Source organism: Protopterus annectens, chromosome 10.part0 (assembly GCF_019279795.1).
Source record: "Protopterus annectens isolate FY-2018-M chromosome 10.part0, PAN1.0, whole genome shotgun sequence".
In the NCBI taxonomy this organism is placed as follows: domain Eukaryota; kingdom Metazoa; phylum Chordata; order Ceratodontiformes; family Protopteridae; genus Protopterus; species Protopterus annectens.
The window spans coordinates 778,738,952-778,765,752 of record NC_056744.1 but is presented as its reverse complement, the minus strand read 5'-3'; the positions used below and the strand labels follow the sequence as shown (position 1 = coordinate 778,765,752).

At 44.2% G+C, this 26,801-nt stretch overlaps 1 protein-coding gene across 4 annotated transcripts in view; it reads right to left on the bottom strand.

The window, feature by feature from the left end:
- The window catches only part of SERBP1 (SERPINE1 mRNA binding protein 1), a 1,097,797-nt gene that overhangs the window by 291,735 nt on the left and 779,261 nt on the right, over positions 1-26,801 (bottom strand). For all 4 annotated transcript variants that reach the window (XM_044085594.1, XM_044085595.1, XM_044085596.1 and 1 more), the window contains exon 6: positions 6,960-7,137. In XM_044085594.1, coding sequence (XP_043941529.1) covers positions 6,960-7,137 — 178 coding nt within the window. The remainder of the gene's footprint in view (positions 1-6,959; positions 7,138-26,801) is intronic.

Here is a 26,801-nt window from a genome sequence, read left to right as displayed (position 1 = left end):
AGTATATAGGCAGGTGATAATGCCTAGAGAAAGTATGCACTGAACTCCAAGTAGCTGCTTCCAGAATATCCTTAGTTGCCACCCCTTAGAAATGCTGTTGAAGTGGCAGTAGCCCTAGTGGAATGAGGCCTAATCCCAGCTGGAACCTCTTTGCCATGATGGGAATAACAAAATGCAATGCAAAAGCCAATCCACCTAGAAATAGTTTGTTTTGACACAGGTTTGCCCTGTGAACTTAAAGCAAAAGAAACAAGTAACTGCTGAGACTGCCTAAAATCTTTAGTCCTGCTCAAATAATAACGAATTGCCTGTGTACATCTAAAGTGTGCAAAATCTTTTCCCCTTTAGTTTGAGGATCTGCAAATGAATAGTTTGGTTTAAAGCCACACTAGAAACCACCTTAGGCATAAAGGAAGGATTAGTACGTAATGATACCCTGTCCTTATGGAAAATCAAAACTCTACTGCCATAAGGGCCTGCAACTCAGACACCCTTCTTGCAGCAGTAATAGCCCACAGAAAAGCCGCCTTCCATGACAAATATTTCAATTCAGCAGTAGCTGCCGGCTCAAAAGGTTGTAGAGTAAGTTTTTCCAACACAAAATTGAGATCCCAAGCAGGAGTAGGAGCTCTCGTGGGGGTCTTATATTCTTTGCCCCTCTAAGAAACTGCTTGAACAAAGGATGAAAACAAAGGTGGGTCACAATCATAGTGAGCTGAAATTGCTGCAGCATGAATCTTTATGGAAGAGAAAGACAAACCTTTGTCCAATAACTCAGTAAGATATTGAAGAGCCACACTCAAATTAGGCTCTGAAATCTCCAAATTCTTTGCTGTACACCAAAATAAAAATCTCTTCCATTTTCTGCGTACCTCTCCTAGTACTAGGCCTTCTAGCTTCCATAATCACATTTAAAACTTGTTGAGGAAGCTGAGACCTTCCATGTTTCAACACAGAATATGCCAAGCTGTGAGATGGAGATTGAAGCTTGACATTGAGCAGATGACCGTCCTTCTGAGATAACAGATGAGGAATCAGAGGTAAAGGCCATGGAGGCTTCTTTACAAGACTCCTTAGAAGTGGGTACCAGTGTTGCCGAGGCCAATCTGGAGCTATCAAAATCATCCTTGGCCTGTCCTGTCTGACCTTTAGTAATACCTTTGGAAGAAGAGGTAGAGGTGGAAAAGCATAGACATGAAGGTTTTTCCAACTGAAAGACAGAGCATCCACTTTCCAAGCTGTGTGATGAAACCCCTTTGTGCAATACTTTGGCAGCTGGTGGTTTAGTGGAGAAGCGAACAGATCTATGTCTGGAGTTCCCCATGACACTGTCAATTTCTGAAATACATGAAGATCCAGTTTCCACTGTGGGGATCCATGATTTGTCTGCTTAATACATCTGCTAGGGAGTTCTGTGCTCCTGGCAGAAACCTTGCCTGAAGAGTCAGTTGCAGGCTTAACGCAGTCTCCCATAAAATCATTGCTTGCCTGCATAGAGGATAAGAATGTGTTCCCCTTGCTTGTTGATGTACCACATGACAGTTGTGTTGTCTGTCAGAATCAACACCTGCCCTGGAAGAAGTAACTCCTTGAACGCCATCAATGCAAACTGGACTGCTAACATCTCCTTCATGTTGATATGTAGATGCTGTAGTCTGGCAGGCCACTTGTCTTGTATCCACTTTCCATTTAGATGAGCTCCCAAGCAGTGTCCGAGGCATCTGTCGTTAAAATCTGACTCGCCTCTGGCCGGGTCACAGAGAGTCCCTTGTTTAGGTGACATTCCTGAGCCCACCACAAGAATTCCTTTTGAAGGCAAGGTATTATTTGAATGACAGTGTCCAAATCTTGGCAGTGCTGTGTCCATACATTTTGAGATACCATTGCAGCTTCCTCATATGCAGTTTGGCATTGGGAAGCACCAGAATACAAGATGCCATGAACCCTAATGCTTGAAGGACTGTCCTTGCAGTCAGCACGGACTGATGAGATAGTTGATGGAAGTAAAGTGACAGACTCTTTGTTTGTCCGGGGTTAAAAAGGCCATCTGGGCTGCTGTATTCAGTCTCACACCCAGAAAGCACATGTCTTGAGAGGGTACTAGACTGGACTTTATTTCGTTCACAGAATACCCTAGGCATCTTAGCACTGCTATGACATATTCCAGATGCTGTAGAAGGTGTTCTTTTCTTGAGCCAGAATCAGGCAGTCGCCCAAGTAAGGATAAATTTGAATGCCTTGAAGCCTGAAGTAAGCTATCACTGGAGCCAGAACCTTTGTGAATACTCTGGGCGCAGTTGATAAGCCTAAGGGCAATGCAGCGAACTGATAATGAACATCTCCAGTTCCAAACCGCAGATACTTTCTGCAACTTAGCCTTATGGGCACATGAAGGTAAGCTTCCTTGAGATCCAAAGTTACCATCCAGTGATCCTTGCCCAGCAGAGGTAACAGTTGCTGTAACGACAACATCTTGAACTTGGGAATGTCCAGATAAGTGTTGAGGATAGATAAATCCAAAATTGGTCTCCACGTGCTCCCCTTCTTTGGTACTAGGAACAGGCGAGAATAAAATCCAAGCCCTTTCTGACACAGGGACTGGCTGAATAGCCCCTATCTGGAGTAACTGAGAAACTTGCTTGAGAGCCTCTTTTCTTTGTGGAGGAGGAACATCTGGCATGCCTTTGAAAGGGGCATTGTGGAAATAAAATCTGTACCCGTGATGAATGATATCCAGCACCCATCTGTCTTGAGTGATTAAATCCCAATTTTCTTTGAAAAAGACAATCTTCCTCCCAAAGGAGCTGCCAGACGAGTCCACTGGCAGCTGAAAGGCAGGTCATTGGTTCTGCTTACGAAAGGACTGACCCCTGCCCTCACCAGAAGTCTGAGCAGGTGAACTGTCTGATCTAGGCCTAAACGAACCTTGAGCCCTGCCCCTACCACGCCTAGATCTACCCCTAGACTGGGAACCATAAGCAGGATATGTCCACCCCTTAGCAGGCCAATTTCTACTAAACTTGAGGCTGCACCTGCAAAAATCTTTAACAGTCTGCATAGACTTAGCTTTGTCCTCCATTTTCTTTAAAACTGCTTCCACAGGCGGTCCAAACAACACATCAGACTGTAAAGGAGCATCCAAAATCCTGGTCTTAACATGCTCAGCTAAATTCTGATCCTTCAACCATGCATGTCTGCGAAGAACAGAACTAGTAGCAGCCACCCTCGAGGAGGCCTGAACAGCATCAAAACCACACTGCAAAGAATGCTTACCCACTTGTTCAGACACATGAACCAAATCCAGCAATTCTTTACACTCAATACCTTCCGCCAAAGCATCCACCTTAGATTTCAATTGTGAAAGGAGATAATTCTGATATTTCAGCATATGAAATTGACAATTCAACGCCCTCATGGCTAGAGTGGAAGAAGTATATACTTTCTTACCCCACCTATCCAAAGCCCTTGCCTCTTTATCAGAGGGTACAGGATTTTTAACAACAGAAGCTTTAACACCTTTAGGCCCCTGAGAAACAGTTTCTGGGTCCCCTGGGACTCTTAAACAAATACTTATGAGCTTGGGCACCCTATAATACCTATCAGGCTTAACAGGAGCAGGAGGCAAGGAATCAGGGTTCAGAGAAGCCTCTGCAAAACATCCTCCACCACATTCAACACAGGAGGAATAGCTAAGGGCCTATGCTGAGGCAAAAACAAGAATTCCCTAAGCCTTTTCTGAGTCAGAGTAATCTTGGCCTTCCCATTTAAAGTGCTCCCTCATGGAGTGAAGAGTCTCTGAAAATGAAAAATCCTCAGGAGGAGAAGCTGAAGGAGTGGAATCATCCACATCAGAATCAGAATAAGCAGGAACCTCTTGCAAGTCTTCCACAGAAGACTCTGAAGCCTGTGAACACTGTTCAAAACTATCAAACTCCTGTTCCACCCTAGGCCTCTTATCAGGTGGGGCATAGAACCTCTAATCAGAGTAATCAAATCTTCAGCCATTTTAAGCATATGTTTCTTAGGCACAGAGCCGAAATGCTAGGAGAAGCCCTACAGAAGCTGAACTTGGCCTTCCTCTAAAAGAAGCTGGAAACAAGGAGAGGCCCTAACTACCTTGGGAAGAGAGGGAAGAACAGTTACCTGAGAAGCCCCTCAGCCTGGCCTACTCCTGAGAGGGCACATCCTGTAACAGTAAAGTATCTGCCTGAGACTCCATAGAGACTCCTGGCAAAACCTCTGGCTCCCTGAGCCTTCTAAAGGACCGACGTCCGGGACTGCCGGTTCCTCACCCTAGACTTCACTGTTTTGTCCTTGCGCTTTAGATGAAGCAGCCGGAGCATCCGACGGCATAGTATACTTGCAACGCTTCCCAAACACTAACGTAGCACAATCAAGACTCCTCTTAATAGTGCGCTTCTTAAATCTAGCACAAGAGCGGCAACCAACAACGTCGTGCTCAGGCCCTAAACAAGGTATACACAATGTATGATAATCCCTATCGGTATCTGCTTCCCACAAGAAATACAGTTATTCACTTTTTCTGACATCCGTAATATACTGAGGCAAGAAAACCAAAATGTTCCCCAACGGGGTTACTTAGCCAACTCTGTACTCGGTCTGAAACTCCGGTTTCGGAAAATCTCAGAACGCCAACCTGCACTCGCAAAATTGCTTCTGCATCGGACCATGCGGCAAAAAAGACTGAGCAAATGGCGGTCATGCGTGACCGACGTCAGCCTTATACTCTGGTATTCGGGCCGACTGGGACGCGGACTATACCCAATAGTCAGGACTGCAGCAAGGGAAGACGAAGAACATCTCTTCTGCAAACTCCGACCGACGTCTAAGAGTCCGTCGGTTGAAGGAAGCACAGGCTAAACAAGCTGATACGTCGTGGTCTGGGCCTAAGCAAGGAAGGCAGTAAGAGTGGAAATCCTTATGAGGTATTTGTTTCCCACAAGTTAAACAATTATTTTCTTTGTCTGACATCGGCTGAGGCAAGAAAGAGTCACCAACGGGGTACTTAGCTTTTTAGAAGTCTTCGGTACGCTGAAATCTCTGGATCTGACCGACCGGCACTTGCGAACAGCTTCTGCTTCGGGCACCGCGCGGCAAGAAAGACTGGGGAAAATGGCGTCGGCTGATGCCTTTATCCCCCAGCAGCTATGACGTCGGGTGAAGTGCGACATCAGCCGAGGCCAGACCCAGACTTTGGAATCCGGCCGACCGAAGGGCTGCCTGAGGCAGGACAACCCATTTGTTATGACTGCAGATGCATCCTTGAAGGACATCTAGAAACATGCGGTTGGGAATATGAAGACTTGACAGACAGTGTGCAGTACACCCTATAGTAGACAATGGGTGAACAAGTGCTAGTTATCTAAAGAGATGACACTACTAAGTTGGAGTATGACAACTAGAATGTCAGGACAGGCCTTAACTTTAATAATAGCAGTCAAAACAGCAACAACCAGAAAATGCAAATACATTAAAGGTCAGACTAACCTTGAAAGATGAGCTAGGTGTTACAAAGGAAATTCAGCAGTTAGATGGAGACTTACTACATGCAAGGGAAAAAAATAAGTGTACACCACTAAAGGGAATATAGAGGACAGGTGAAGAAAGGTGCAAGAATAAGACAAGAGTGAATGCCATGTATGTTTACTGGTTGGAAAACATATGTCATTTGAAATGTTAAAGTTAAAATGAATATACAAACTCAAGTAACATATTAATTATGCATTTTGCTTCTATTTGCTGAGAAACTAATTTCAGAGAAGGCCTGGGGAGAAAAGTTTCATTAGTACTATACGTACTGTAAGTTAAGGCAGAACATTTACACAGACATTCTCAATACTGATGAAGTACCTTAAATGTCAACAGAAATAGAAAGATTTCATACATTAATTTCAATAGTTACATGTACATTAATAGTTAAGCAGAAAAATTACATAAAAGTCGTACAGAGAACTGGAAAGAGAACAAATTAATAAAACTACATCAATTACAAAAATGAAAATTGAGGAAAGCACCTCTCTTTTTTGACAAACAAATGTATACGGAATAATTGAAGATTCTTGACATTTTAGGTGGACAGTCATGGATTATTTGATCTTAAACAGATTTATTCAGAAAAGGATGCTTTTTGATGCATATTGCTTGATAAATTGCGTGTTTAACAGAGCCATGTTAGAAACAGGAAAAAAGATGATCAATAAATGAAATTAATAAAATTCAATTATCTTCACAATTTACAGAAGATAAAGTGTATTAATTTATTTTCTGTCAGCGCCTTCAAGTGACAATAGGAAGCTACTGGCCTCAGGTCACATTTTTCTATTCCCTTGTCCTGTGAACATAAAGGTTGATAACTTCAACGTGACTCACTGACAGCCAAGTCTTCTGCCTTCAGGAGAAAGAGGACACAGACTATTCAGGATCAATGGAAGCAGGCAGGCTTCCACACACTGTAGTTTGGGCTTCTTTTGTAACATCATCCAAAATGTAAGTATGAAACGATCAGACAATCTGCACCACTCTGACACGAAGCTTGGGTTGCGTTGGCATATAACATGGGAGCCCTGCTAACTACTCATCCACTTAGACTTCAAGAGAGATCATTTACAGAATGGCGGTCCTACACCTCTTCAGTTAAGGAAGCAGACCACCATATGCACAGGGATCTCTCCTCCCACTACTGCCCGGGAAACTAGTTAAATCTGAACTGTCAATGTAACAAAAAGTCCAATATATGTGACGTTGCACTATAACACACTGTGAATAAAGACAGTTAAGTTCTTATACACAGCAAAATTTATTGCTGGTAATTTTGAATGCCTAACAAATGCAAGCAGTAAATAAGAAGCATCAGGGTTTTGAAAGTTTTAAGTAATACTATGCGACTATGTACTTAACTATTAAAGAAACTATTTATTAACACCAGGTCTTTTAATTACCTCCTCACTCTTAGACTTGTGAAGCACATATCCTTTCTTCCACTGGCCATCAGCTCCCTCGTTGGGTTTACGGATATTAAACTCTGCCTTCACACGATCCTTATCCTGCATGGCTTTCCACTCATCAAGGGTCATTTCTTTGGGACCTTCTTCTTTGACCTCTTCAACTTCATTCTCCCTATTAAAGTTTATAAAGCAAAGTGTGGTTCAATATGCACAGAACCCTTAAACATTCTACTCTTTTCTGCTGCATATCCAACAATTAAAACTGTACTACATTCACATGTTCCATATATGTAAGCATCCTCACCAAATCAGCTGATCTTTGAGAGGTCTCTGCCATAGGTGGAGCACTTATAATTTGTTTCACTTGTGCCTACAAGCAGTTTTAACATTCAGGCTTCAAATGTTGCCTGTGGACCACTAACAGTATTTCAGCAAAGAAGCAATGGGGCAAACATCTTCCCATATTACTTATTTTGCATCCCTCCCATTGCCTGTCAGTCTTCTGCCAACTGAGATCACTGTCCCATTCATATTCTGTATGGCAAAAGACAATTACGGAAACTGTCATTTTACCATCCATTACGTGATTTTCTATGTACACTGTAACCCTGCCATTGATGGTCAATGCTCCTGACCTCTCAAAGGCATACAATGCTTTCCCCATGCATGTGAGTAATCCCACCAACATGACAATGAGGGCTACTATCACCATTTTAGCAGGCCATGCTCACAACTCTGCTTATGTTTTTTTTTGCCTGCATTCCTCCACTTAACATGTTCCAAATCAGTCCATCAACTGTGGCAGAAAAGCCTATCTTTGATACCAAGCCAAGATGAAAGTTTTAAATTGCCCTTACATTGATTGACAACTTCTATTTGGTGTGCCAAATGCCTGGAACCCTGAGGTCCACAGCATGAGGTATCCAGGTTATGTCTGAGGCATCTGCTGTGACCAGTTGGCTTGGGGTGGGGGGCTGAATGTCTGAAAGCCCCCCCCCCACCAAATTTTCTGTATTTGCTGATTACCTAATTTAACACCTGTCTTACACAGACTCGTACAAGAATGGCACTCTCCCTGGACTGAGTGTACTGGTGTCAGGTGTTCATGAAGACACCACTGGAGTGTTCTCTTCTGCAGTCTTACTAATAGCACCATGAGTTTTGCTGCAGCCATGTATCCCATCACTAGGAATTCTCTTGTGGAAATGGTAATTTTTAATCCCTATCTCAAGAAAAATTTAGTTAGATCATCCCCTTTCTCATGAGGAAGAAAGATTTTCTGGTGTGATGCATTCACCAAGCCTCTTAGCAAAACCACCAGGCTGAGTTTAGGTTAGATTTAGGGAAAGTGAGAAAGGGAAACCGACTTTAGAAACACTGAAGGGTACAGGTCACTGTTCTCTGGAGATTCTCCTGGGACTGTGCCTGAATGAAACAGTCATCCAGGTACAAGTATATGTGGATTTCCTTGGTTCTGCAGTTTGCAATTATGCAAATTTGTAAAGGATTTAAATGTAGCTTCCACAAAAAAAAAAAAAAAAAAAATGGTTAACAGAAACCCACCCAGTGTCGAAATCAGAGAATTCAACTGTGATAAATGTGGATGGGGATATGCAGACACCCTTTAGATCCAGAGTCATCACAAGGGCCTGAACAGTACGGAGTAGCAAACGAGTCTGTAGAGTCAACATTCTTAATTTCCGAACATTAAGAAAAGTACAGTTGTATGCACTTACTTAAATGTAGATGTTCGAGTGTATTCACTGTTGCAGTCATCACATTTGGGTTATCTGCCTGCAGGTAGCCTTCAGTCGGCGTGAATACCAGAGTCTTGGAATTTCTGCATCGGATGCTGTCGCTTCTTCCATGACGTCGGGACATCATGGGTATAAAACATGCAGCCGATGCCATTACATCAGTTTTTCTTGCCCCAAAAGTCAGAGGCCCACCAAACAGGAAGCAATTACATGCTGTGGAACATCCCCAGCAAAAAGCTAATACCAATGATATAAGGTATGCCAAAAAAAAAAAAAAAAAAAAAAAAAAAAAAAAAAAAAAAAAAAAAAGGATAGGTAGAAGTAAAGAGAAGTCAGGGGGCAGAAGGGAGGGTAACCAGGAATGCAACAGTGAATACACTCCAACATCTATATCTATTAAGTGTACACAACTGTACTATGCTCTTCGTGTTTCACTGTTGCAGTCATCACATTTGGGTTGATTCCCAAAGCTGAGGATGGGTGGAGGTAGTCAAGAAGAATTAGGGCTGGCAAGCAGGCCCTATAAGACTGCTGTAGCAAAATCCAGCTCTGGATTTAGAAAGGATAGGCAAGTGGTAATGCTTGGTGAAGGTGTGTACAGGGATCCAAGGTTGCAGCTTCCAGGAGGTCCCTGGCAGGGACTCCCCTGAGAAATGCTGTATAGAGGGTGACATAGCCCTAGTGGGATGTGTTCTGATCCCCTGCGGGGCAGGTTTCCCCATGATGTTTGCAGCAGAAATGGATGCAGTGTGCTATCCATGTAGAAATGGTTTGCCCTCTGCCCCTGTAGCAAAAGTGACTAGCAGCTGGTCAGATTTTCAGACAGGTTTAGTCCTGTCCAGATAAAACCTAAGCTGCGAGAAGAGCCTAAGTGAGAGAAGAGGGGTGGCTCAGTATTGTAATGAGCTGAGATGGCAGAGGCATGAATCTTAATTGAGGAGAAGGATAGGCGTTTGTGGAACATTTCTGTTACGTAATCTAGTATATGAGATAAGCTGGGCACATTTGTGCCCATTCCTTGACACTGGCTCCAAGAAAAGTATCTTTTCCACTTTTCTGAATAGGATTTTCTAAAAGTAGGCCTTTTTGCCTCCAGGAAGACATCCAGCATCTGTTTACTGAGGGTTCAGGGGATGAACCAGGCTGTTAGGTTCAGGGTTTGTAACTGAGGATGCAAAATCTGGCACTCCTGCTGGGACAGCAGGGAGGGGGGTTTGAGGCAGGTGCCAAGGTCCTTTATGATTTTTAGAAGAACATTTGAGAGGAGGGGCAGAAGGGGAAAGACATAGATTGAGAGTTTTTCCCATGTAAAGGACAGAGCATTCACTTTCCATGCTTGGCTGTGGGTAGTTCTGGTGCAATATTTGCTCAAATGAAAGTTCTGAGGGGAAGCGAAGAGGTCCACTTCTATTGCCCCCCACCTTTGGATCAGCAGCTTGAATTATTTGGGTTCCAGGTTCCATTCATGCGGGTCCCTTACATTTCTGCTTAAGTCGTCTGCCAGTGAATTTAGTTTGCCTGGCAAGCATTGAGCTTGCAGGTGCACTTGGTTGCAAAAGGCTGTGTCCCACAGAGCCATGGCTAACCTGCAGAGTGGGTAGGAATGGGTTCCCCCTTGCTTATGTACTACATAACTGTGGTGTTGTCTATCTTTATCAATAGTTGCCCTGGAAGAATAAGGCGTTTGAGGGCTGTCGGAGCATTCTGTACAGCTAACATTTCTTTTTGATTGATATGCAGGTGCATTTGCTTTGGGCTCCATTTGCCTTGAATACATTGTCCTGCCATGTGAGCCCCCCATGCATAGTCTGATGCGTTTGTTAGGGTTTGGGCGGCATGGGGTAGAGTGAAAGGGAGACGTTTGTTGTGGTAGCAAACCTCTACCCACCAAAGAAACTCTGCCCTTAGGCAAGGAATGATAGGAATCATTGTTTCCAAGTCCTGAGAAAGTTGACACCAGAAACTTTTTAAAAACCAATGAAGTTTCTTCATATGCAGTCTTGCATATGGAATTAGTAGAATGCAAGAGGCCATGAACCCTAGGGTTTGAAGTATTTTTCTTGCAGATAGCTGGGTTTTAGTGGCCAGCAGATTGAAGTAGTTTGTCAAATACATTTGTTTTTCTGGAGTGAGGAATGCCATCTGGGAAGTTGTGTTCAAGCTTGCTCCCAGGAAGACAATCTGTTGGCTGGGTACCTGATGTGATTTCTTTTCGTTGATGGTGTACCCCAGTGAAGTCAGAAGTCTCTTTACAAATGTCAGGCGCTGGAGCAGCAATTCCTGACTGTCCGCCTGAATCAGGCAATCGTCCAAGTATGGGTAAATTTGAATTTTTCTCTGCCTGCAATATGCAATGGCTGGAGCTAGGCATTTTGTGAATACCCTGGGCGCAGAAGATAAGCCAAAGGGAAGTGCAGAGAAATGATAATGCATAGAGCCTGCTCTGCAACTTGGGTATTTCCTGCAGGATTCCCTTATGGGGATGTGCAGATAAGCTTCTTTCAAGTCTAGGGTGGCTAGCCAGAAGTCCTTGGCTAGCATAGGAAGCAGCAGTTGGACAGTAAGCATCTTGAACCTTGGAACCACCAGGATGGTGTTGAGAATAGACAGATCCAGGACAGGGCGCCAAGAGTTTTCTTTCCTGGGTACCAAAGAGAGTCTAAAGTAAAAAAATCTTGTCCCCAGTGCTCTGCTGGGACAGATCTAATGGCCTTGATACTGAGAAGAGAAGGTACTTGTTTTTGGGCCTTTGCCCACTGATTTGGGGGGAGGTCTGGCCATCTGCTTGGGGTTGGCAGTGAGCAGAAGTAGAATCTGCATAATTGGGATACAATGTTCAAGACACATCTGTCCTGGGTGACATACTCCTGTTTTTTTGCATGTAGAGCAAGTTTTCCTCCTAAGGGTGCAAGTACTTGGGCAAGGCTTGGAAGAATTAAGGATAAGTCATTGTGAGATTTTACCATAGGATGTTGGCTTACTACCCAGTTTTAGAGGTGGGAGCACTCCATTGCTTAGATCTGTGCATACCCTGAGACTGTATTTGTGGTGGTATGCTGCTCCTGGGTTAGGACTGAGAAGGTCGGTTAGGAAAGGACCAGTTTTTAGAAGGCCAAAGCCTAATGAATCTAGGTGGTTGTACCTGTAGGAAATACTTAACAGTTTGCATAGATTTATCTTTTTCCTCCATCTTTTTGAGGACTTCTGCTTTATTGCTAAACAGGCATTCTTGATTTAGAGGTGCACGTAGTAATTTTGCTTTGACATAGTGTGGCAAGATATGTTCCTTAAGCCAAGCATGTCTTCTAAGAACAGACGCAGTGACAGCAGCCCTGCAAGATGCTTCTAAGGCATCAAAACCACACTGCAAAGTATATTTTCCAACTTGGTTAGCAGAATGCGTTAGCATTTGTAAATCTTTATGTTCTGCACAATCAGGAATCAACATCACTTTCTGCTTAAGTATCTCCATAATATGTTGCTGGTACTTTAACATATGAAACTGCCCTGATGGCAAGAGTAGAAGAGGTGTATATCTTCTTACCCCATCTGTCTAGAGTCCCTGTCCGAAGGGGTAGGGCTTTTGGCTGTTGTAGCCTTAATGCCTTTAGGTCTCTGGGAAATGGTCTCTGGATCCGCAGTAGGATTCTTAGAGAGACACTTGTGGGAGTCAGGTACTCTGTAGTACCTGTCAGGTTTCCTGGCCACAAGAGGCAAGGTATCAGGGGTAAGGCTGGATTCCAAGAAGACATCATCTACAATCTCCAGAACAGGGGGTATAGCTAGAGGCTTGTGCTGAGGTAAGTCTGAAAATTCTCTGAGTCTCCTTTTGGACTGAGTGTAGTCCTGGCATTCCCAGCAGAAATGCTCTCTTAAGGTATGCAAGGTTTCACCAAAAGAAAAGTCCTCTGGAGAGGAGGCAGAGGGTATGGAATCCTCTGCATCTGAATCCTCATAGGTAGATAAGGGAATGTCCTGGTAATCAGAGGGATCACAGTCGTCAGGCTCCCGGTCTGTAGAAGCAGAAGGAAAATCAATCCTCTGCCTTATAGACGGGGAAGGCTGGCTTCCCTAATTAAAGTTATACAGTCTTCAGCCATTCTAAGCATTTGTTTCCGTGGCAAGGGAGCTTGAGCATGCGCTACAGTCGGTTTTCTAGGCAAAGTGCGAACTCTGGGCCTGAGAAACTCGATAGTTTTAGTCAAAAACAAAGATGTCTGTTTTATACGAACATCAGAATGTTGGAATACACCCTCAGAAGCCAGTGCCTGCACAGCGGCTCCAGACACATCCCAGGTAGAGACATAGTACAGTTGTGTACACTTACCATAAATGTACATGTTTGAGTGTATTCACTGTTGCAGTCATTACATTTGGGTAATCCTGATGGCAGGTTGTCCTCAACCGGCCTGAATTCCAAAGACTTGGGTCCTGTGTCGGCCACTGTCGCCCCTTCCCTGACGTCAGGGGTATAAAAGAAGCAGCCAACGCCATTTTCTTCAGTTTTTCTTGCCCCAGATGTCAGGTGCCCCTTAAGAGGGTAGCCAAATTTTATATATATATATATATATAAAAATCAATAAATGCACCAATATAAATTTTGGGTTCCGGCGTGTAGCGCGCAAGACATTTCCCTACGAGCTACATCGCCGAAACCAAATGGCTGCAGCAGCAATTTGCCATAGTGCAATATGGCTGAAAAGCATAGCCGCTGCAGCTGCAATCTATGAACGGAAACATTAGACCTGGTGGCGATCCTTACAGACAGCTGTCCGGCTGTATTCAAGCAGAGACAGCCGTACTGGATGTGTAACACATGCCTTATTCTCATTCAAGGAATGCATTTATTTATTTATTTTGTTGTCAGAGGGTATTTAAAAAGAAATTTGTGCGAGTCAGGAACCCTGTAATATCTGTCAGGTTCAACAGCAGCTGGAGATAAGGAGTCAGGGGTCAAACTAGACTCCGAAAACACATAACCGACAATGTCTAACACAAGGGGAATGGCTAGAGGCCTGTGCTGTGATAGTAAAAGGAAATCCCTGAGCCTCTTTTTAGATTCTGAAAAATCTTGGCTTTCCCAGTGAAAATGCTCCCTCATGGTATGCAAGGTTTCCCCCAAAGGAATAATCCTCAGGAGGGGATGCTGAAGGGATAGATTCTTCAGCATCAGAATCCTCATAGGGGGTAAAGAATATCTCTGATCAGAAGAGGAATCAGAAGAAATAGAAACCTGATCTGAAGATTCATAGTCAGTCTCTTGCCTAGGCCTCTTATCAGGAGGGGGATGGGAACCTCTGATCAAGGTAATCAGGTCTTCGGCCATCTTGATCATCTGTTTTTTGGGCACAGAGGCTTGTACACGTGGGCTCATGAGTTTGTTTCTTTGCTTTAGAAGCTGCTTTAGTCTTTGAAGCTGAAGTAGTTTTAATGTAAAGAAGTTGTGGTTTGAAAACACCCTCAGAAGCCGGTACCTGCTCAGCAGCTCCGGACCCATCTGAGGGATTAGCGTCCGAGGCTCCAATACTTTTGAGTATCCAGCGGCATGGTTGACTCCATGTGGGAGTCGGCAGTGGCCTGCGACTCTAAAGTAGCGGGCATCAGGGGCTGCGAAAGCGCCTCACTGAGAAACGGCGACTGGCTTAAGAGAAGCTTCGTCAGTTTTGGGCCTCGGTTGTTTTCTCTATCCTTTTCTTTGCGTTTTTTGGAAACTCCGGCAGTCGGATGGCTATCAGACAACATTTTAGGATAATTAAACCTGCTACCAAAATACTTTAAAGCAAAAGTATAACGACGCTTAGTAGTGCACTGGTTAAATCTAGCACAAAACAGACAACCAAAAACGTGATCAGGGCCTAGGCAAGGAATACATTAAGAATGAAAATCCTTATGAGGTATTTGCTTTCCACAAGTAATACAATTAACTTTTTCTGACATCAGTTTGGAGCAAGAAAAAAGTTTCCCCAATGGGGTACTTAGCTTTATTGAAGACTTCGGTTCTGATACTCAAACACGAAAATTTCAGGAGTCGGCCGACCGGCACTTGCGAACTGCTTCTGCTTCGGGCACCACGCGGCAAGAAAGACTGAAGAAAATGGCGTTGGCTGCTTTTTATACCCCTGATGACCTGACGTCAGGGAAAATACAGTTTTGTACCTACCATAAATGTAGATGTTCGAGTGCTAATACAGCTGCAGTCATAACAGATGGGTTCTCCCGCCGTCAGGCGGGCCCTCGGTCGGCCGAATTCCAAAGTCTAGGGCCGGCGTCGGTTGTCGTCGCTTCTTCCCTGACGTCAGTGCGACAGGGGTATAAAAGAACCAGCCGATGCCATTTTCTTCAGTTTTTCTTGCCCCAGATGTCAGGTGCCCCCAGAAAAAAGGCAATACATAAATTTGTGTAATAAAGCAATGCCATATAATCAAAATACAGTAGTGCAAGCAAATACACCATAAATGAATACCCCAATCAGGTTGTATGAGGAGGTGTTAGCCAATAGGCCTGTCCCAAGAGGGGAAGGAGGGAGGGAAACCTGGACTGCAGCTGTATTAGCACTCGAACATTTACATTTATGGTAGGTACAAAACTGTACTATGTTCATCGTGCATACAGCTGCAGTCATAACAGATGGGTAGAATCCCAAAGCTAAGAAAGGGGTGGTAGGCACTAGGTGGAACTAGGAGGAGCCAGGATGCCCTGCAAGACTGCAGTGGCAAAGCCTGCTCTAGATTTGGAGTATAATGGAAGGTGGTAGCGCTTGGAGAAGGTATGCACAGAACTCCAAGTGGCTGCTTCCAAAATATCTTTGGTAGGAACTCCTCTGAGGAAAGCTGCAGAGGTAGCTGTGGCCCTTGTGGAGTGAGATCTGATGCCTGTAGGTACAGTTTTGCCATGAAAAGAATAACAAAAGCGTATGCAGTGGGCTATCCATTTTGAGATTGTCTGTTTGGAAATTGGCTTTCCTTGAGCTCCTATATAGCATAGGACGCAAAGAGCTGTTCTGATTTTCTGAAAGGCTTTGTTCTGTCCAAATAATAACGCAGTTGTCTGTGGATGTCCAAGGAATGTAGTAATCTCTCCCCTTTGTTTTAAGGATTAGGATAAAAGGTAGGTAAGTGTATAGCCTGATTCAAAGCTACCCTGGATACCACTTTTGGCATAAAGGACGGGTTGGTTCGTAAGGAAACTCTGTCCTGATGGATGATAAAAGGCTGCACAGCCATGAGGGCTTGTAGTTCTGATACCCTACGAGCTGAGGTAATAGCCAGAAGGAAAGCTGTTTTCCAGGACAAATATTGCAAATCTGTTGAGACAGCTGGCTCAAAAGGAGGCAAGGTCAGCTTTTCTAGAATGAAATTGAGATCCCAAGCAGGTATTGGTTGTTTCCTTGGGGGTTTTATATTCTTAGCCCCTCTGAGGAACTGTCTTAAGAAGGGGTGAGACAATAAAGGTGGATCAGTGTTGTATTCTGAAGAAATGGCTGAGGCATGGATTTTGATGGAGGAGAATGAAAGTCCACTGCTTAGCAGCTCAGCTAGATACTGTAATATTTGAGGTAAATTCGGTTTTCCAGGATTCTGGCCCTTTTTCTCATTCCAGGCACAAAACCATTTCCATTTTGCGGAGTAAGCTTTTCTAGTAGACTGCCTTCTGGCCTCCAAAATGACATCCTGCACCTCCTTGGAGAGTAGGGTCTGTTGTGATGTTAAGGAATCTTCCATGCGGCCAGATTGAGTGTTTTCAGCTGACTGTGAAGAGTTTTGAAGCTGTGCTGAGTCAGAAGAAGAGGCATTAGAGGCAGGGTCCATGGTGGGGAATGTGTCAGGCTCCTCAGGAGTGGATACCAGTGTTATCTTGGCCAGTCTGGAGCAATGAGAATCATCTTTGGTCTGTCTGCTCTGGTTTTTAATAGAACTTTGGGTAGCAGAGGAAGAGGTGGGAAGGCATAAACTGTCATTGTTGTCCAACTGAAAGAGAGAGTGTCCACTCTCCAGGCCTTTGGATGAAAAATCCTTGAGCAGAATTTTGTCAATTGGTGATTTTTGCGGGAGGCAAAGAGATCTATGTCTGGCTTTCCCCATGCTTGAATTATCTCTGTAAAAACTTGAGGATGCAACTTCCATTCGTGTGGATCTGTCATATTTCTGCTTAGGTTGTCTGCCAGCGTGTTTTCCTTGCCTGGCAAGTACTGTGCTTGAAGTTCGATTTGTAAGTCCAGAGCCATGTTCCAAAGTGACATGGCCATTCTGCATAGGGGGTATGAATGGGTTCCTCCCTGTTTGTTTATGTACCACATTACTGTGGTGTTGTCTGTCCTTATCAATAGTTGACCTGGATGCAGAAGGTCTTTGAAAGCTATAATAGCATTTATTACTGCTAGCATTTCCTTTTGATTGATGTGAAGGTGCTTTTCTTTTTGGGACCATTTGCCCTGAATGCACCGATCTGTCATGTGCGCCCCCCCCAGGCGTAGTCCGAGGCATCTGTTGTGATGACTTGATTTGCTTGAGGCTTGCTGAATGGGAGACCTGTGTTTGTTTGGCATGCTTGAGCCCACCACAGAAATTCCTTTTGAAGACATGGAATTAGTGGTATTATTGTTTCCAAACTGTGGCTGTGTTGAGACCATAGGTTTTTCAGGTACCATTGAAGTTTCCTCATATGCAGCTTTGCACATGGGATTAGTAGCATGCAAGATGCCATGAATCCCAGAGCCTGCAGGATTTTCCTTGGTCAGTCTGGTGAAATTTGCTAGTGTTCTGAAGTACTGAGTTAGTTGCCCCTGCTTCTCTGGCGTGAGGTAGGCCATCTGGGTGTTTGCGTCCAAGTTGGCACCCAGGAAAATTGAGAGGGTATTAGCCTTGATTTCTTTTTGTTGACTGTGTATCCCAGAGAATTCAACAACATTATTACAAAAGCCAGATGTTTCAGAAGTATGTGCTTGCTGTCCGCTTGGATCAGGCAGTCGTCCAAATAGAGGTATATTTGTATCCCTTGAAGTCTGCAGTAGGCAATTACTGATGCCAGGCATTTCGTGAATACTCTGGGCGCAGTAGATAAGCAATGCAGAGAATTGATAATGGGTTGAACCTGCAAGAAATCTGAGGTATCTTCTGCAATTTTGTCTGACTGGGACATGCAGGTATGCCTCCTTGAGGTCCAATGTTACCAGCCAAGACTCCTTGCCCAGCATGGGAAGAAGCTATTGTAAAGTGAGCATCTTGAATTTTGGTACGAGTAAAAATGTGTTTAGGATGGATAGGTCCAAAATAGGTCTCCAATCTTTTCCCTTCCTTGGTACCAGGAATAGTCTGGAATAAAAACCTTGACCTTGCTCGTGAGTAGGTACCTCTTGAATAGCTTTCATGTCCATGAGAACTGAAATTTGTCTTTGTGCCTCTGCCCTTTGATTGTGTGGCAGGTTTGGCATGCCTCTCATTTTTGGAAGGGTGTGAAAATGGAATCTGTAGCCTCTGTTTATAATGTCCAGGATCCATTTGTCTTTTGTGACAGTATGCCAATTTTTTGAAAATAATGCCAGTTTTCCGCCTAAGGGTGCTGCCATTTGAGCCTTGCTTGGCATGCAAAGGGGAAGTCATTGGGCTTGCTTTCTGAATGGCTGCGAACTATCCTCACCACCTCTGTGTAGGAGCTTGCCATTGTCTGCCTCTAAACGATCCTTGGGATTGCCCTCTGCCCCTCGGGCGCCTGTATCTACCTCTTTGGGGTCTGTCCGTGGCTGGAAAGGACCAATTTTTGGAAGGCCAATTTCTACTGAAACGTGGGGGTTGTACCTGTAGAAAATCTTTCACGGTTTGCATTGATTTAGCCTTTTCCTCCATTTTCTTTAATACCTCCTCAGCATTAGCACCAAATAATACATCCTTTTGTAGAGTGGCATCTAGTAATTTAGCTTTGACATGATCTGGTAAGGTTTGTTCCTTGAGCCAGGCATGTCTACGTATGACTGATCCTGTAACAGCAGCTCTACATGAGGCCTCTAGAGCATCAAAACCACATTGCAAGGTATGTTTACCCACTTGTTCTGCACTATGCATCAAATTCTGCAACTCCTTCAAGTCTGGTTGTTCAGGTTGTGACATTTTACTTCTCAATTGTGATAACAGAAACTGTTGGTACTTCAGCATATGGAACTGGCAGTTTAATGCCCTCATGGTTAAGGTGGCCGAGGTATATACCTTTTCCCCCCACCTTTCTAAGGATCTGGAATCTCTCTCGGAAGGTAATGGATTTTTAGCAGTGGAGGCCTTAATTCCCTTGGGGCTCTGTGAGATAGTTTCTGGGTCAGCCGCATGGCTTTTATATAGAAATTGGTGTGAGTCAGGAACCCGGTAGTACCTGTCAGGCTTGACTGGGGCTGGAGGTAAAGAATCCGGGTTAAGGCAGGCCTCAGAGTACACATCATCTAGTATGTCCAAGACAGGAGGTATAGGCAGAGGCCTGTGCTGAGGGAGCAAGAAAAAATCCCTAAGCCTTTTCTTGGAGTCTGAGTACTCTTGGCCTTCCCAGTGGAAGGGTTCCCTTAAGGTATGCAAGGTTTCCCCAAATGAGTAATCCTCTGGAGAGGATACAGAGGGAATGGACACCTCTGCATCAGAATCTTCAAAAGGGGAGTAAGGAAGTTGCTGTTCATCAGAGTGCTCTGATATAATGGAGGCCTGATCAGAGGAGGGGGATTCTTCCTCCACTCTGGGCCTTTTGTCCGGGGGGGGGGGGGTTGAGAACCCCTGATAAGAGTAATTAAATCCTCAGCCATTTTAAGCATCTGTTTTTTAGGCATGGGGCGTGGAGATGGGCCCTGTGTAGCTTGTCTCTTAGAATCCATGGCTGCTTTAGACTTAGTGAAAGCCTTGATGGAAAAAGAAGAGGAAGGTCTGAAGACACCTTGAGAGGAGGCAGACCTGTCTACATTTGAGATTCACCACCAAAAGTGGCTTCGGTATCTGTAGTCGGGGTGTGGGCCGAGGAGCCTGCGACCTTGGGCACAGAAGACACCGCCAATGAAGTGTCGTCGGTAGTCAGGGGCTGCGTAGGCACCTCGCTGAGAACCGGACCACCTGTAGTCGGCTTTGACGTGGTGTCGGTAGAGGCCGCGGACCTCGTGTGTCGGTCCTTATCTTTGCGCTTTTTAGACAAAACTGGAGTCGGAGTATCCGACGACATAATAGTTAAATTTTTTGCCAAAATAATGTGGGGCGAACTCCGCCCGATGCTTAATGGTGCGTTTGTTGAATGTAGCACAAAAACGACAGACCGAGACGTCGTGGTCTGGGCCTAAACAAGGAATACAGAGGGAATGAAAATCCTTATGCGGTATTTGCTTCCCACATGAAATACAATTATTAACTTTGTCTGACATCGGTCTGAGGCAAGAAAAGTTTCCCCAACGGGGTACTTAGCTTTCAAGAAGACTTCGGTTACAAAATTTTCGTAATTTCAGGAGCTGGCCGACCGGCACTTGCGAACTGCTTCTACTTCGGGCACCGCACGGCAAGAAAGACTGAAGAAAATGGCGTCGGCTGGTTCTTTTATACCCCTGTCGCACTGACGTCAGGGAAGAAGCGACGATAACCGACGCCGGACCTAGACTTTGGAATTTGGCCGACCGAGGACCCGCCTGACGGCAGGAGAACCCATCTGTTATGACTGCAGCTGTATGCATGATGAACATCGGGCGACAGCGGCCAATGCAGGACCCAAGACTTTGGAATTCAGGCTGGCTGAGGGCAACCTGCTAGCAGGATTACCCAAATGTAATGACTGCAACAGTGAAACATGAACATCCACAGGTTCCATAGTCGAAGAACCAGCTTGCAGCATACTGGACTCCGAAAGGGTCTCAGCAGAGGCCTGCAAATCTGTAGAAGCGGGTATAAGGGGCTACGAAGGCGCCGCACTGAGTCCCTGCCTACGCTGTCTGTCTCTGTCTTTATCCTTATGTTTTTTCGGAAGATCGGTAGTCGGATGGCTGATCGAAGCCATTTCTGAATACAGAGAACGAGAGTGAAAGAATTTAGCGACAAAAATAGCCAGACGACAAACAGCTCGGGTGCTTGAACAAGGCACAAAACCAACAGCGAGGAACATCATGGTCTGGGCCTATACAGACGACGCAGTAAGAATGAAAATCTCTGAGGTATTTGCTTTCCACAGGCAAGACAATTAACATTTTATGACATCTGACAGAGCAAGAAAAAAGGATTCCCAACGAGGTAATTATCTTTTAGAAAACTTCAGGTCTGAAACTTGTAAAACGAAAATTTCCGAACCATCACTTGCGAACTGCTTCTGCTTCGGACACTGCACGGCAAAAAAGACTGATGTAATGACATCAGCTGCATGTTTTATACCCATGATGTCCTGACATCATGGAAGAAGTGACAGTATCCGACACAGAAATCCCAAAACTCTGGTATTCAGGCTGACTGAGGGCTACCTGCAGGCAGATAACACAAATGTGATGACTGCAACAGTGAAACACAAAGAACATCTTCAGTTCAGCAAGACCCAGAATTTGTTTTCATGAACTACAAACAACTTGAAAAGCCTTTTACTTCTTTTCTACGGCTTCTTGACAACTCATGCACTGCAAAGGCCCCACCCAATCCCTTCATGCTTTCAAAACTGTGTGTAGGTGTCACAAGGACATCATAATGCATATCTGGGAATGTGGTGAACTGCAGTCTGTAACCCTGGGAGACTACTTGCAGATCCACTCGTGCTTTATAACAACTTATAATGAATAAGACCCACTGGCCTCAAATTCTTTTGGGTTAAGGAGAGAGAGAGAGAGAGAGAGAGAGAAAGGGTGGGATTATAGGGTTAGGAAAATGAGATGGACACGCTTTAAAATCACAAGTACTGCTCATTGTTAGGGTCTTGACCCTGGGATCCCCTAACCTGTCTCCTTTTAACTTTCCTTTTTGGAAGTGCAACAAAGACATTGGCAACCTTCAAACACAGGACCCCACCCAGTTTGGGTTTGTGAAGGGCCGATCTTGTCTCCTGAACCTGATTGACTTCTTTGAATCAGTCTCCAGAGCCATGGACAATGGTAAGGTGGTCCACACAGCCTATCTAGACCTTGCCAAGGCCTTTGACACCATCCCCCACTCTGGAATCATAGATAAACTTACTAAGTTGGGCATTAATCCCTATGTCACCCAATGGGTTGCTAAATGGCTTACTGATAGAACCCACACTGTAAAAGTAGCAGACTCCAAATCCAGCTCCAGACAAGTGGAGTACCTCAGGGCTCAGTCCTGGGGCCGCTCTTGTTTGGCATCTACTTCTCTGAAGTACAGGTCAACACTAAGGGACTCTGGCTAACAAAGTTTGCAGATGACTGCAAACTGGGAGCCATTATTGAATCCCCAAATGATGTGGATACTCTACAAAAGGGCCTTACAGAAACAGATGCTTGGTGCCAGAGCCATGGGCTCAAGCTCAATGCCAAGAAATGTATTGTTATCCCCTTTGGGAAAAAACATGTATCCATGAATTACCATATAGGTGGCAGTACACTAAACACAGAAAGTGTGATAAGAGACTTAGGGACACAGGTGGATAGTGGTCTCACCTTCGATAACCACATCGCCACAACAGTCAGGAAATCCTTCTATGTGGCACACCTCATCACGAAGGGCTTTTCATCCAGAAAAAAGGAGGTCATTGTCCCACTGTACTCATCCCTCATTAGACCCATTACAGAATACAACGCCCGATTTGGTATGTACCTCTCAAGACATCTGCAACAACTGGAAAGGCCACAGAAATACCTCACAAAGAATCACAGGCCTAAAGCAGATGCCCTACGCTGACCGCCTTAAAAAACTCCAGCTATACTCTGTCGCATATCGTCTACTCAGAGGTGATCTCTGCTTAACATACAAGGCCATGTCAAACCCAGAGCTGTTGGACATGCTACACTTAAAGAAATCCCAATCCCTCAGAGCTACACGCTCCAGGGATCTAAACCTTGTCATCACAATAAACAAAACATGCTGGAGGGATAGGTTCCTGACCCAGAGACTCCCCAGACTCTGGAATAGATTGCCCATACATGTCAAGCAGAGTGCCTCTTTGGACCTCTTCAAGAGGAACCTTGACGATTGGATGGGAGAAAGGAAATTCACCCCAGGGATCACGTCAGTCGCCCTGCTAGACAGGGGTCCAGGAAAGTAAATAATGTGGGAAGAAATAGCCAGGGAATTGTTATGGCTAGGCTTGTATAGGCCCTAGGGCTGATAGCCTAGTACCAACCTATGAACCTATCAAACTACTGTACCTGTAGGGGTCTACTATACATGGTAAACATTTCAGAATGTCGAAAACCATATGCCCGAGACCATATGCCCGACATTCAAAATGTTGACCATTTAATAAAAAACACACCTTACCTTCACAATGCTAGCAGGGGGGCTCTGCCCCCCTGCACACCCCGTGGGGGGCACTGACCTCCACCCCCCCTATAACTTAAATATACCAACTCCGACATCACACTACAGTATGGAAGATGGAAATCTTTCCATTCCACACTGTACGGAGATGCCAGGTCCGCATGGTCGATATTTCGAATGTCGATCATATGGTCCTGGACGTATGGTCTTCGACATCCTGAAATGTCAACCATATGTAGGGGACCCACCTGTATAGATTTAGAGAATGATCACTGCTGCAATTGTAATTTCAATGATCTCTACTGCAGGCAATCTTATGTAGAGAGCTTCAGACCTCCTAATGCCATTTCACCTCTTCCATTCCTTAGACATCTCCTTGTTACAGTATAAAGGAGATTTATGGTTGGTCATCTTCTGTTCTTTCTTGCAACTACCTAAGGGATAGAAACCAAAATTCCCCCTTTTTTATTGAGACACAGTACATCTTATTGATAGGCCTCTGAAAACCATCTTCAGCAGACGCTCATATGGTAAGGGTAAGTTGCAAGAGGAGTACTTTAGCTGAAGCCTAGATTAGAAGGGTAGTGTGAGGAAATAAAAGGTGCCCCACCCCAGTCCCATGACTCCAAAGAAGGGAAGGAGGATAAGGAAGCCTAACTGTATCAGTGACTAAACTCAAAACATCAAACTGTTGTAAAAGGAGAAAACCCACACTGAATCCAAGAATAAAAGTAAGCGCTTTTGTTTACTGAAATTAGCAAACTTCACTGCGGTGGTGGTGGTGCTGTGGTAGTGTTGTCGCCTCACAGTTACATGATGCCCGTTCGATTCTCAGTTAGAGCATCTTCTGTGTGGTGACATGCATGAATGGGTGTTCCTTCGTTGAAGGTTGTGCGTTAGGCCCGGCAAGCCAGCACGTAAAAATCTACTGCCAATCATTAGTGGACCGGAGTTCTGCTGTGGCGACCCCTACCGGGAAAAAGCCGAAAGACACAAACATCAGACAAATCAAGAAAATACAAACACCCTTATATATAGGCTTTCAAGTCATGACATTTCCTAATTAAATACATAAACCAAGCCTCAATTTAAAGTGCTAAAAAGCACTTGCATAATACAAGTATATACAATCTATTCAAAATATATATATATATATTTAAACAATAAAAAGCATCAATTAATAAATATATTATATAAATGTATGAAAACATATATGAATGCATGAAAACATTTTATCTAATCAGAGCCCTCAATTTAAGGATACTTTTTGATAGAAACAGAATCATTCAAGCCCGGGGGGACCTAGGCATTCAATTTCAATTGCCAAATGAGTTATTTTTCATCTAACTTCCAATCTATTGGCCCACCCCTAATATTGTCCAGTATTTTTTCAATGACAAGAAACCTAAACTCATGCTTAGGGAAGAAATTAATGAGTCTAGTCAAAGCATTATTCAAATTCATTTTTTCAATTGCATACATATGTTCATAAAATCTGTTATAAACTCAAAACATCTACAGAAAATTTAAGCCAATGATACAACTAAAAAGAAGTTATGTCTTACCAAAACATTCCATCTATGTTGTCGATCTTCATCTGTTCTTGACTAATGGGTTACAGTTACGATCCTCAGAACAGATATGGCAGTTATATAGCTTGCACCAGCAAAATAAACTTGAGCTAAAGGTTTAGCCATAATGCCCCTTGTCTACATTACCTCAGATCGAGTTTGCAATCTTATAGAAAGGGATGTGCATGCATACATACATGAAGAGAGGAACTTAATCTCTATGAAGAAGCCATGTCCAAGGAAAATTCTAAAAACGCAGGACAAAGACCGCTCCATCAGGAATCCCAGGAGGGTGAGGAGGGATCTCAAGGACCGAGTGAAGATGGACAACACAGATGGAACATTACAGTAAGACATAACTTCTTCTTTATATGATGTTGCCAATCTTCATTGATTCTTGACTGATGGGACAGTCCCCAGCTACTTTAGTTCCTGGGTGGCCCTATGGAAGAATACTCCTGAGAACCATAGAACCAAAGGCGGCTCTCCCCCTGGAGACCAAATCCAATTTGTAATGAATGATGAAGGTATGTGGACTAGCCCATGCCGCTGCTGCGCATAACTCAGCCAAGGAAGCCCTTGAATGGAAAACAGCTAAAGTGGACATCAATCTAGTGGGATGGGCTTTCACTGGCATTGTTAGTTTTAGATTGCATTACCTTCATTTATTTCAAAAACAATTTCTATGCCATCTTGACAAAGTAATTTTAGAAACAAATTTTCCTAAGGTTGTGTCAGCAAAGGAAATAAACAACTGTTCTGATTTCCTTAACTCTTTAGTTCTGTTGAGGAAAAAACTGTTTGTTTACGTCTAGCAAGTGTAGGCAGTATTCTACCTTATTGGTAAAATTTGGAAAGATGACAGGTAGGTCTACAGTCTGACTGATGTTGGAATCAGACTACTTTTGGAAGGAAAGATGGATTGGTCCTGAGTGTAACTCTATCCTTATGGAAAATTAAGTAAGGGAGTTTGAACATAAGGCTTGCAATTCAGATAGTCATCCTGCAGAGATCAGAGCTATAAAAAGAAAAGTCTTCCAAGAGAGAAACTTCAATTCACAAGAAGCTGCTGGTTCAAAAGGAGAAAGTACCAATGACTGTAGAACAAAAGTTAGGTCTCATGAGGTACAGGATTGTTAAAGGGAGGCTTTAATTGAATAGTTCCCTTGAGGAAGACTTTCCATAGTCTATACGAAATTAAGGGTAGTTCTCCGAAGCCATTATAAAAGTAAGAGATGGCAGCTAGAATGATCAACAGTAGATGCGGATGCTCCTTTTGTAAAAAGAATTGCCATAAATTCTAACACTTTCTAAAAAAAAGGGTTGAGACCGTTATCACAAGCCCACGACGTAGACTTTCCTGGTGGATGGTTTAGGTGATGCTAGCAATATTTTCCTTAACAGGGATGATATACCATGACTGGCAACTAATGGAATCGGAGGAACTAAGCAGTTAACTCAAGGCTTTGAAGACTGGGATGCACCAGTCTCTGAGGGTGAAACAGAATGTCTGGAACTTGGTCCAGAATCCATGGACGGTGAACTAGACGAGGCCACAGGCAGGGAAACCATATTTGTCGAGGCCAGTATGGTGCAATGAGAATTATTTTGCTTCTCAACCTGGCTGCTTTCTTTAGAAAGAGTGGGATCAGGGGAAAAGGGTGAAGGCCTAGAGAGGACCCAGGGATCAATCGAGAAGAGCAGCATCTCTTGGAGATTCCCCCGAGGCAGGAGTAGGGCAAAGCAATTTCTGCACTTCTTGTTTTGGGGTGAGGTAAAAAGATTGCAGCAAGGCTAGCCCCAGCAAAGTACAGTTGTGTACCTACCATAAAAGTAGATGTTAGAGTGTATTCACTGTTGCAGTCATTACCATTGGGTTATCCTGCTGGCAGGCTACCCGCAGTCGGCCCGAGTTCCAAAGTCTAGGTCCGGCGTCAGTTGCTGTCACCTCCTCCCTGATGTCAGTACGCCAGGGGTATAAACGATGCAGCCAACGCCACTTTCTTCAGTTTTTCTTGCCCCAGATGTCAGGTGCCCCCAAAATGGTAGGCTCACTAATGCCAATAAGCATGCATAACCAAACAACTT